General features: G+C 40.7%; 1 protein-coding gene across 1 annotated transcript in view; it reads right to left on the bottom strand.

Moving 5' to 3' along the window:
- LOC106817635 (potassium voltage-gated channel subfamily H member 1-like) overlaps window positions 1–12,498 on the bottom strand; it is a 66,287-nt gene extending 53,789 nt beyond the window's left edge. The window contains exon 1 of the mRNA XM_014822353.1: window positions 12,145–12,498. Coding sequence (XP_014677839.1) covers window positions 12,145–12,220 — 76 coding nt within the window. The 5' untranslated portion in view covers window positions 12,221–12,498. The remainder of the gene's footprint in view (window positions 1–12,144) is intronic.
- Window positions 12,499–14,092: the final 1,594 nt, after the last annotated feature.

Below are 14,092 nucleotides of genomic sequence, written 5' to 3'. Positions count from 1 at the left end.
ATAGATAGATAGATAGATAGATAGATAGATGATAACGATAGATAGATAGATAGATAAGATAGATAGATAGATAGATAGATAGATAGATAGATAGATAGATAGATAGATAGATTAGATAGAATAGATAGATAGATAGATAGATAGATAAGAATAGATATAGATAGATAGATAGATAGATAGATAGATAGATTAAGATAGATAATAAATAGATAGATAGATAGCATAGATAGAAGATAGATAGATAGAATAGATAGATAGATAGATAGATAGATAGATAGATAGATAGATAGATAGATAGATAGATAGATAGATAGTGATAGATAAGATAGTATAGATCAGATAGATAAAGATAGATAGATAAGATAGATAGATAGATAGATAGATAGATAGATAGATAGATCAAAGATAGATAGATAGATAGATAGATAGATAAGATAGATATATAGATAGATAGATAGATAGATAGAATAGATAGATAGATAGATAGATAGATAGATAGATAGATAGATAGATAGATAGATAGATAGATAGATAGATAGATAGATAGATTAGATAGATAGATAGATAGTATAGATAGACTAGATAGAATAGATAGATAGATAGATTAGATTAGATAGATAGATAGATAGATAGATAGATAGATAGATAGATAGATAGATAGATAGATAGATAGATAGATAGATAGATAGATAGATAGATAGATAGATAGATATAGATATATGCGCTGTCGACTTCCCGTATACCGCGGATTATGGAAATATATGCCTTCCCATTAGAAAAAAATACCAATTACGTATACTGAACGAAGTGTGCAATGCTGATTTCGAAATAGACGAGCTTAAACCCAACTAATCTTTGCGGAAAGAAGCGATTCTACTCGTTGTCAAGTTGAATACATTAATGTTGTGAAAATGCTAGCGCAAGTGTAATCTTTTTAGTGAGCAATTCCCGAAATTCTCTGCTGTTTCCAGCGAACTCTGAAAAACTCTGTTTTTTTCTTTTTATTAGTTCGACTACTGAAATCTGTAGACCAGCTGTAGTAGATATAGATATAGACTGATATTTACATGTGCCCACATTACAATCGTCATTTTTTTAAAACGAGTTTATATTCATTCGATGATATTCGCATGCGAATACGTACATGTGATTACTTAATATTGTGCTATGAAGCTGTTTCTAGAGACGCTAGTTATGTGGTTGATTTGAGATGTCATCGAGAGTGCATTGAACTGTTCGCATTGCTGTTTACGTGTTTTTCCCGCCGTGGAATAGTATATTACGGGATAGAAATACAGTGACAGCATTTAGAGGGCTTGCGACGCCTAGATAATCTTACTACTTCCACATTAGCATGTGCAAATGGCTCGAGCTTCACCATATCCGTGCATATTCTTCACAGGCTTAGTCGATAGTCAGACCAAAATGTATATAGATGTAGACAATATTAATACAATATTAGACACAGACCAAACTTTGCCACGGCTCAGGAAAAAATTAAAGCTTAGTAGCATAAATCCCATGTGTATAGACTCCGTGCAGCGTTCAGATTGATGCAAACAGAAAAAGACATCAGATCATCGCTAGAGTATGTGTTCATCTAAAGAAATTTTACTGCTCACCGCAATCCAGCTCTGTGTGGCACTTTCGCGTATACTGCGATAATGATATGAGGACTATTACGCAAAGGTATTTCTCGTGTCCCAGCATGCAGTATACACCCACACTGCTTGTCGTATGCATGGCCGCTACGCGATACATATGAAATATGCATGTGTGTCGCCTACACGTTATGCGCTACTCGCTACTGCTGCTTGAATATCCTTCAGCGACGCGTGACTAGATATCTTCATACTAATTGTATCGAGCGGCTTCGCTTGCGCAATATAACATCATCGCCTGAGTATCTTTCCGTGTTCTCACTTCCCTGCGTGTGATGATCTTAATTCCAGCTCCCCAGCGAAAACCGCCGCTTCAAATCGCGTCGAAATGCATGCTGATTATGTAGACGCGTGCACGTAGAAATGCGTCGACGCCTGCATGGTAAACAACTGTATATACTACAGAAACACTACTTTATATACGTACACGCATATAAATATATATATATGTTTTGCGACTGGCGGGCATTGCGTTTGTTATACCGATATCAGATATACTGTTTATATGATCTGATTGCGTAGCTGTAGGCAGGCCTGTGTGGTATATAACGCACCTAGCACACAGGCTGCCTGTGCGTGTACGTGCCGTGCCGTACATTGATTTTTGCCATCGGCGGCAAGAGCTTCTATTGCCCTATAATGACCATTGTTACGGCGGCCATAATGGGGGTTACGCCATTGCTATTATTGCGCCTGTAACACGACTACTGGCGCTGCTGCTGCAAAGACCTGCACGCACGCAGAACCACGTACAGAACGCACGAGTCTTGTCTCGCGCGATAATCCTCCTGCTTTCGGCACACACACCTGGGGGTCGCAAAAGTTATTATCGCAAGGAAGTCGACAACGAGTTGCGTTTTTCGGCGGCGGCTTTTATGATGCAATAATAAAATATCATATCAGCTTCCGCAGCTCGCAGTTGCATCTCACGAAATTAATTTTTGCCACTGGGGAATACTCGCAATTTCGGAAGCGAACATAGTGTCATAACCGTACATCAGGCTAATGCGTAGAGAATGCGTAGCTATCTGTCGCCGTGTCGCACCTGCATGTGCTCTGTCACTCGGGCGATGCATTTTCAATTAGCGCACGAAAACAAGCTATATAATAAAATATGTAATTATTATTAATTAACCGTGTGTTTCTAGATACCTTCTTGAACTGAATAAAGTTATTACCCAGAAAATATACATGTAATTCGCATAACATGTAATTGCATGACGACCCCCCCCCGCCCCTTATTCTTCAGTTACAAAAGCAAATGTAAATTAATAACTGAATTCTCACAATTTATAGTTATAATATTTTCAAATACGTTGACGTATATTATACGTCCTTAACCATTGCGTGCATGCAATATTTATACATGCACTTTTTTTGTAATCAAAACATTGTATACGCACAAGTATGCTAAATTCCAACGTAAAGCGGTTTCTTAGTAATTTATATTTATTGACTGCAGCATTGTATAGCAGTAATTCTGCTACTTTAAGTATTTATGTATTGCAGTTTCTATACGCATACACGCTTGGACGACTAAGGCCCACCAACCCACGCGCACACACGCACGCACGTACGTACGCACACACACGTATCTCCGCATAAAACCGTACTGATTGCTTGCTCGACGTCTTAAGGGTTTTCATACCCACAAAAAAGTTGTGAAGGCCTGTTTACGTTAGCTATATGTTTGTAAATTATTTATCGAACAAGACACATCAATGGCAGCATGTAATTAACGGGAATAAATGGACGCCGTTCCCTATCGTATAACATCGCCATTATCAGAAAATACACTAAGTGAAGAGATGATTAGTGCGGCACGGTATCCCCCGAGCTTCTAACATTTCCCGTTATTCTCATTTACATGATTACGGTGTAGCATCACGGACCCAGCCCTGAAGGTGAAGATCAGCTGCTCGCCTACGCGCCAAAACGGAAAATCTGTGTACGACTCCTTTCTTCCAAGCATGATCCGGATAGGAATATGAATATCATCATGAACTTATAATACCTCTTGATATCATAATATTAGCTCTTGATATCATGCATCAAAATGCAAGTATGCATGCGAATATATCTAAATATCCGAAGAAAATATGGAAAAGCACGCGTGGAAATTTTTCTCGGACGGCAAAATAGCTAGACTTGTCAGCGCCTGCTCTAGTTAGATGCTAACAGTAGTATTCTCGAGTGATGCGCGCCAATTTCAGTTTCTGCTTGACGCTTAGAATTAAAATGCACAAAAGATGAATCTGGTAAGTTTTTTTAGGGGAAAAATGTTTTCGGTGTTCGGCGAACGCTCTGAAATGCTCGAATGCTACCGCAAAATTACGGGTTGCGTACTTTTCCGTTCGCAAGAGTTTCCAGTTTGAAATGCTATACCAGTTATTTACGAGTTATTTTAATCACTAATTAAACGTATTTAAAAACGGCGAGAAGACATGTTGACCCCAAACAGTCACATTATAGATGAATGTGTAAGTAACTACCCGATATGAAATTCATCAAGCGAGGATAAATCAATAAAGAAAATTATAACCAAGGGTTAGTGTCCCCTACGAATGTTTATTCCGCTGCTTCACGTTAACTTCTACAAAAAATGTTCTTTATGGATCATCGAGGAGTAGTTACCTAGAAGGGCACTGCTAATATTAAATTTCTAATTTTGATGTGACATTCGAGCGTTATATATATAGCGTGGCAATAAATAGCGGCCATGTTATTATCGAACAGATCTTGATCACTTACCTCACTGCTATTATCTATGGAGCGCCACAAATAGCACTCATATGTGTGGGTTTGTAGCGAAAGGTTTTATCGACAGAAGCATAAAACTCATTATAGTGGGAATTATGCCATTTTTCAATTTCGTACACTAAGTTTTCGCGATATTTTTTTTACCCGTATTACATGTATCCTAAGTACTGATAACAGCGATGATGTAATATTTCCATGCGCATCCCATTGTTGGTTCCGCTGACAGGTGGTACGTACAGGTTATAATATTAATGGACTAACATTAATTAGGCCTAACCATAGAAATTCTAGCTGAATGGTGAAAAGAAAATACGCATGTAAACATGGCCATACCGTGGTTCTGCCAATCACACATTGTCATCACACGGTAAAACATTGCGGCTATGTGCAATCTTGACATGAAAAAAACTGTAGTGTAGCCTACGTTAACCCGCAAACTTAGTTGTTTTTCCATCGTCTGCACTATTTTGTAATCGCAATTGTGTATTCATCGGGTTATTGAACCAGTCTTGATGTACTAAATAAGTAATGAACACAAAGATGAGATTTCGCAACGCACTGTACCTGATGTACAATGAACGCTAATTCATGGCCATCTAAACTAGTCTCATCGCGTCATATTTGGTGGCTATTGTTTATCATGCTACGCGAGTATACATACCTCGAAAGAGGACCTTACAGTAATTTGACTAATGTTCGAAGAGTCATATAGCTCTCAACATGGACTAGAAGACAATCACCTATTTTTGGTGAGGTATACGAATGTATACTATATATGGCTATATGACTGGATGGATGGATGGACGGATAGATGGATGGATCGATCGATCGATCGATCGATGGACGGACGAACGGACGGACGGACGGACGGACGGACGGACGGACGGACGGACGGACGGACGGAATAGATGATGAGGATGGATGGATGGATGGATGGATGGAATGGATGGAGTGGATGGATAGGATGATGGATGGAGGATGGTGATGTATGGACTGTGCAGTGAGATGGAATGGTGGATGGATGGATGGATGGAGGATGGATAGGGATGGATGGATGGATGGATGGATGGTGGAGTGGGATGGATGGATGGAGGATGGATGGATGGATGGATGTGATTGGAGGGATGGATGGATGATGATGGATGGATTGATGGATGGATGGATGGATGGACTGGCATGGATGGATGGCATGGAATGGATGGATGAGATGGATGGGATGATGGACTGGATGGATGGGATGGATGATGGATGGTGGTGATGGATGGATGATGGATGGATGGATGGATGGCATGGATTGAGAGGATGGATAAAGGGATGGATGGATGGATGGATGGATGGATGGGATGGCATGCGAATGGAGGATGGGATGGGAGGATGGATCGGATGGATGCGATTATGGATGGATGGATGGAGATGGATGGATGGCATGGAATGGATGGAATGGATGCAGATGGAGGATGGATGGATGGATGGATGGATGGATGGATGGATGGATGGATGGATGGGATGGATGGATGGATGGATGATGGCATGGATGGAATGGATGGATGGATGGATGCATGGATGGATGGATGGATGTGATGGATGGATGGAATGGATGGATGGACATGGATGGATGTGATGGATGGATGGATGGATGGATTGGATGGATGGATGATGGATGGATGGTATGGATGAGATGGATGGATGGATGATGGATCGTGATGGATGGCATTGATGGGATGGATGGATTGGCATGCTGATGGGAATGGATGGATGGATGGATGGAATGGATGGATGGATGGATGGATGGTGATGGATGGGTGACTGGATGGATGGATGGAATGGATGGAGGATGGATGGATGGATGGATGGATGGATGGATGGATGGATGGATGGACTGGCATGGATGTGGTATGGATGGATGGATGGAGATGGATGGATGGATGGATGGACTGGATGGATGGATGGATGGATGGATGGATGGATGGATGGATGGTATGGAATTTGGATGGGATGGATGGATGGATGGATGGATGGAATGGATGGAATGGATGGATGGATGGATGGATGTGATGATGGATGGGATGGATGGATGGTATGATGGATTGGATGGAGGTGGAGATGGATGATGATGGATGGGATGGATGGAATGGATGGATGGGAATGGATGGATGGATGGATGGATGGATGGATGGATGGATGGATGGATAGGATGGATGGATGGATGGAATTGGATGTATGGATGGCAGATGGATGGAATGGATGGCATGGGATGGATGGTGATGGATGATGGATGCGAATTGGATGGATGGAGATAGGAATGGAGGATGGATGGATGGATGGATGGAATGGATGGTAGATGTGAGGCTGGATGGATGGATGGCAATGGATGGATGGATGGTTGATGGATGGGATGGAAATGGATGGATGGATGGGTGGATGGGATGATGGATGAGGATGGATGGATGGTGGATGGATGGATGGATGGAATGGATGGATGATGGAATGGATGGATGGATGGATGGATGGAGGATGGATGGATGGATGGATGGATGAGGGATGGATGGATGATGATGGATATGGAGATGGAATGGTAAGATGGATGATGGATGGATGATGGATGGATGGATGGATGGATGTGATGGATGGAATGGATGGATGGATAGATCGATAGAATTGATGGATGGATGGATGTGGATGGATGGATGAGGATGGATGATAGATCGATTAGATTGATGGAATGAGATGTTTTAGATGGCTCAGCGCATGCGCACTTCTTTCCTAATTCCTACCGGGGTGGCGAGTCGAGATGTCTCATATGTGTCACAAGATTCTCATGAATATAACACCACATACAATTCATCCTGCGGTGCGGGCGCGTGTAATTGTGAGTGCTGTACGCGCCGCCGCCGTGCGTGCGTGGTGATGTGTGTGTGCTGCGTGGTGCGTGATGTGTGTGTGTGGTGTCTGGCGCTGCGTGCGGTGCCGGCGTGCATGCGTGCGTGCGTTGTGTGTGTTCGCGTGTTGTGTTTTGTATGCGCGTTATAAATGCAAGCGAAATAATATACGTGCGCATCCTTGGATCAAATAGCAACTCTCTGATGACTATTCAATCACAGAGATATGTTTAGGAATATAATGTTTAGATTACTTCCGTTATTCTATTTTGTGCCAATGTGTGCGCCTATCAATAACATGTGTCGTATGTACATTCCGATAGAAATTTCTACATTCTGAAAATGATCTCAGTCTGGATTTTGTAAGTTACGATGGCACTGGTGCTATTCATGGCTCTAATCCGAAACATTTTAATTTATTATTTTCTTTAGAATTGAGATTTACTCATAATTACAGAAAAAACGGCACTGTTACTCTGATGATTTCAATGAGTACTGGTTGTAGGACATCTAGGCCGCTTAAGTCCAATTCGGCTATCAAAGATACCCGTAGAAGAACTATCGTCGAGAAACGCCATCTGTTATGTTAGCACTTAGATGATCTTACGTAATTCAAGATTGAATGTGTAGTTCAGAGAATCTAGAGAAAATGCTGACCGAAAATGCTGTGACCGAGCCTAATGACTTATTACGACAGCAGAAACACCAGCACTTGTAAGCGTATTTCTAGACAAATGATATCACGATCCAACGCTTGCTTTGCTGAGCAACTTAGACGTATTGTCATAGTTTATACTGGGCTAAAAAGAAAGCTTGAGACTAATAGGCATATATATATATAATATATTTAAATAGGGGATAGATAGATATATTTAAATAGATAAGATAAAAGATAGATGATAGATAGATAGATAGATAATAAATATAGCGATAGTATTTAGATGAGATGATAGATAGATAGATAGATAGATAGATAGATAGATAGGATAGAGTTAGAAAGATAAGATAGATAGAATAGAATAGATATAATAGATGATAGAATAGATAGATAGATGATAGATAGATAGAGTTAGATAGATAGATAGATAGATAGATAGAAGATAGATGAGAACGATAGATAGATAGATAGATAGATAGATAGATAGATAGATAGATATGATAGATAGATGATAGATAGACTAGATAGATTCGATAGATAGATGTAGAATAGATAATAATTAGATAGATAGAAGGATAGATAATAGATTAGATAGAATATAAATAGATAGAGTAGGATAGATAGATAGAAGATAGAGTAGATATAGATAGATAGATAGATAGATAGATAGATTAGATAGGATAGATAGATAGATAGATAGATAGATAGATGATAGTGATAGATGAAGATATGTATAGACAGATAGATAGATATATAGATAGATGTAGATAGATAGAAGATAGATAGATAGATCAAGAGATAGATAGATAGCAAGTAAAGAGATTATGATGAGATAGATAGAATGATAGATAGATCAGATAGATAGAAGATAGATAGATAGATAGATAGATAGTAGATAGATAATATATAGATAGATTAGTAGATAGATAGTGTATAGATAGACTAGAAGAATAATAGATGTAGATTAGATTAGATAGATAGATAGATAGATAGATAGATGATAGATAGATAGATAGATGATAGATAATAGATAGAGACGATAGAAGATAGATAGATAAGAATAGAATAGACTATAGATAATATTGCCTGTCGACTTCCGTATTACCGGCGGATTTATGGAAAATATATGCCTCTCCCATTAGAAAAAAATAACCAATTAGTATACTGAACGAAGTGTTGCATATGGCGTGATATTCGAAATAGGACGAGCTGAAACCAATCTTATCCTGTTGCGGAAGAGGCGGATCTCTACTCGTTGTCAGCATGAATAATATTTTGTGAAAAATAGCTTGCGCAGTGTAATCTTTTTAGTGAGCAAATTCCCAAATTTTGCTGTTTCAGCGGTAAACTCTGAAAAAACTCATTTTCATTTTTTTTATTAATTCGGATACTGAAAATCTGTTAGACCAGGCTGATAGATAGATATAGATATAGACTGAATATTTAAATATGCCCACATTTACAATCGCCATTTTTTAAAAACAGAGTTTATATTTCATGGATGATATTCGCATGCCGTAATACGTTACTGTGATTATTAATATTTGCTATGAAGCTGTTTCTAGGAGACGCTCGTTATGTGGTTGATATGTTGACGGATGTATCGAGACGTGCATTTGAACTGATATCGCATTTGCTGTTAGTGTTGTTTCCGACAGTGGAATAGTATATTACGGATAGGAATACAGTGACCAGCATTGTAGAGGGCTTGCGACACCTAGATAATCTTATACGTACTTCCACATTGAGCATGTTGCAAATGGCTCGAGCTTCCAGCCATACTCCGTAGCATATTCTTCAGCAGCTAGTACGATGATCAAGAACAAATGTTATGAGATGTAGAAAATATTAATTTACATATATAGACACAGACCATAAACTTTGCCACCGACCTTAGGAAAAAAATTAAAGATCTTAGTAGATAAATCCCATGTGTATAGACTCCGTGCAGCGTTCAGATTGATGCAAACAGAAAAAGACATCAGATATCGTCTAGGTAAGCTTGTATATCTAAAGAAATTTTACTGCTTCACCGCCAACTCCGCTTCTGTGTGGCACTTTCGGCGTTTTATCTGCGATAATTGATTATGAGAGATCTATTACGCAAGTATTTTGATCGTGTCCCACAGCTGCAGTTGATCCACGCCACGACTGGCGCTGTCGTATGCATGGCCGCTACGCCGATACATATGAAATATGTCATTGTGACTGTGCCTTACACGTTTATTGCGCTACTCGCATTACTGCTGCTGTGGGAATATCTTCAGCGACGAGTGACTAGATATTTTCATACTTAATGTGTATCGAGCGGAGCTTCGCTTTATGCGCATTACATCATCGCCTGAGTATCTTTCGTAAGTTCTCATTACTGCGTTTGATTTGATTTAATTTCCAGCTCTCCAGCGAAAAACCGCCGCTATCAATCCGTGCGTCGAGAATGCATGCTGATTATGTAGACGCCGTGCACGTAGAAAATTGCGTCGATGCCTGCATGGTAAAACAACTGTATATACTACAGAAAAAACTACTTGATATTACGTTGAGGACGCATTAAATATAGATTGTTTTTACGACTGCGGGCATTGCGTTTGTTATAGACCGATATAGATATACTTGTTTATAGGGATCTGATTGGCGTAGCTGTAGCAGGCCTGTGTGGTAATAGTAACGCAACCTAGCACACAGGCCGACGTCGTGCGTTGATTACGCGCCGTTGCCGATTACATTGATTTTTATGCATCGGCCGGCAAAGAGCTTTATTGCCATAATGACCATTTGTTACGCTGGCCTATATGGGGGGTTCCCGCATTGTATTATTGCGCCATGTAACACCGATTACGAGCGTGCTGCCTGCAGGAGAGCTGCACGCACGCAAAGACAACGTACAGAACGCAACATGTTTTGTCTCGCGCGATGATCCGTCTGCTCTCGGCGACACAACCTGGGAGGTTCGCAAAATTAATATCGAAAGAGTCGACAACGGTTTGCGTTTTTCGGCTCAGCGGCTTTTATGATGCAATAATAAAAATATCATAATCAGCTTTCCGCATGCTCGCAGTTGCATCTCACGAATTATCTTTTGGCAGTGCGCCGAAGCTCGCATCGCGTGAAGCCGAACCATAGTGTCATAACCGTTGACATCAGGCCCAAAATTATGCTAGAGAATGACGCTAGCTAATCTTGTCGCCGTGGTCTCGCCTCTGCATGAATGCGTCTGTCACTCGGGCGATGCAAATTCTTAACTTCAGCGCACGAAAACAGAGCTATATATAATAAAATATCGGTATAATTATTATTAATGTAACACCGTGTCCCCGTGTTGTTCTTAGACGACTTTCTTGAATCTGAATAAGTTATTACCCAGGAAATTATAATGTAATTCGGCCGATAAATGCCAATTGGGCATGACGACCCCCCCCCCCGCCGTCTTATTCTTCAGTTACAGAAAGCCAATTGTAAATTACATAACTGAATCTCAAATTGTATAGTATTAATATTTTTCAATACATGTTGAGATATATTATACGTCCTTAACCATGTGCGTGCAGGCAAATATTCTATTACATGCACTTTTTTGTAATAAAACATTGTATAGAACAGTATGCTAATTCCAACGTAATGTATTTTTTCCGCGCTTTCTTAGTAAATTAATGATTATTGACTGACAGGCATTGATCCCCCCCCCGCTTAGCCAGTAATCTGCTCTACATTTACAGTATTCTATTGTACTTTGCAGTTTTTCATACTGCATACGACGCTTGACGACTTAAGGGCACACAACCACGGCCACCGGCTCTGCACGCTGACGTGCGCACAAAATGGACGCGCAGCTCGACAGGACAACACCACTATGTGGCAGAAAATCCTCACTATTATAAATATAAATATATAAGTAAAAAAATATGTTAATATAGATATATTATATTTGTATATAATATATATTGTATATAATAATTACACATAATGTGCTATATATATGTATATTATATGAATATATTATTATATATATTATTGTATCTACTATAAATATATTAGTTAATATAGATATATTAATATAGAATAGACGTACAAATTAAAAATATATATAGATATATATATGTATATAATAAAATAATATAATATATCAGGGTTAAGAATGACAATTTTTTGTCATTATTAACCCCTTATATATATTGTATATACTTACGTTGTCCATTCGATCGCCGTAGAAGGTTTTCGAGTAGCGTGTTCTGTGGGGCAATTAAACCTCTTCGAGATGGCATCGTTGCGTATCAAACTGGCTTCCCACTAGGAACCAGAGTCGGCACTGGTGAATCTGAGAATGTTCCGAATGACGTCTACATGCAGTTAGGCGCTCTCAGCTCGCGCTGTAGTCGGAATCCGTTAGGTGCGGCATTACCTTTGGGAGGTAGGCGTACGTGACGCTGCTGGCGAAATGTCAACTATCCGCGAAGTCGGATCCTACTGATGAACGAGCGGAAAGGGCAGCCTCCGGAATTTAGTACTCCGTTATCATCACGGGGACAAGAAATGCGTTTATATGCTCGTCTGCGAACGTCGATGGTAGGTTCGTAGAACGCGGATTAACTTATGCGGCGTCATCATTCACACTCATTTCCACTCACCAAAGCCGGCAGGCCACCACTGCACTGACCAGTGTGCCGGCTATTCTCTAGGAACTGGCGAAGGTCTAGACGGCACCGCGAAGTATTCTCTGCCTGACGTTTCAAATCCGTTTCGATTTTACGTCTGTATAAGCGCATTCACCTTGCGCAGGTTTTAACATGCATCACGTCTGCCACAACATCGAAACGACGGTTTCAGCGTAGCTTCACCGATTGTCAATCGTATATAGATAGATAATATAGCATGGAATGTTCGTATTGTCGCAGAATTCCGATCTCCGAGAGCCGCACCTCTATTCTGATCCAAAATTCGTCAAACAATCGACAGTAAATACTACCATACCCAATATATACGTTCCACGGTATCCAAGAAAACGTTCCCCGTTCGGATGCTTGTCATCTGGTAGTGGCGACGTCGCTTTGGCATGGACCCGTAGTACCGAGCCTACAGCGAGCAGCCCGATGCGCTTTCATTTTCCGTCGTGTTTGCTCGTATAGGCAATTTCACTCTTTTAAGCACTGCCTTACCATGCTGTCGCGCCGCCGTCTGTGTTGTTAGAGCACGAACACAGAGATGATTTCTAGTAGCTAGAACGCATTATGAACATCCCACTTGGTTTTCACAGACCAGCATTTCACGCGTCCGCTCGCTGCCGCTGCGTAATTATTTGCCCGTCTCAGACAGTCGCATCACCTTGCACAGCCTGCCTCACCTGTGCATCGTCAAATATCCATGTGCGCATGCGCGCGGCTGATTGCACTAAATGAGCAGTTACTTTGTGGCACAGGCGGCCGGTCGGACGTTCGCTGATAATAACTATAATCACATTTACGACGTGTCTTGAGAAAAACTGTATAGTTATAGTTATAGCCAACAGATATAACACAGACAGCGAGTGTACACGAAAGGCCGTGCTGCGATTTTCTGTTGTTTGGCTCGCCTCACATTTTTGCATTTCCTATCGATCAATCTGCTGGGAATCCAGACGTTCATAGAGCAAGACTTTTAGACTTTTAGACTATTCGTACCTAATTCTGAATGAGATTTAATTTTCACGAATTCATCAATTTTCACATCGAATCATATGGCGTTAGTAAACTTGTTCGCTACCAAGCGAAATCCTTAATGATTTATCCGCCACAGAGTAGGTGTATGTGTCGTAACGCAGGGCTACTGCAGACGATTCTACATCCGCATCCGTTTAATAATTAAATGCTATGTGCTGTAATCGATCGCCATGTTTTCCTCACACACACACACACACACACACACACACACACACACACACACACACACACACACGACATCACACGATACATCACCACAGCGCTACGCACACCACACACACACACCAGCGACGCACACGGTCCTCACCCGGTTCGTCGCACACACATCACACACAGCACACCACACACACACACACGCACACACACACACACGCCACGCCGGGCTCACACACACACACGCCACCGATCCACAACCGGAGACACAGCACACACAACACCACA

This window comes from Priapulus caudatus, unplaced genomic scaffold (genome assembly GCF_000485595.1).
Source record: "Priapulus caudatus unplaced genomic scaffold, Priapulus_caudatus-5.0.1 Scaffold2, whole genome shotgun sequence".
In the NCBI taxonomy this organism is placed as follows: domain Eukaryota; kingdom Metazoa; phylum Priapulida; class Priapulimorpha; order Priapulimorphida; family Priapulidae; genus Priapulus; species Priapulus caudatus.
This window is presented reverse-complemented; position numbering and strand designations above follow the sequence as displayed.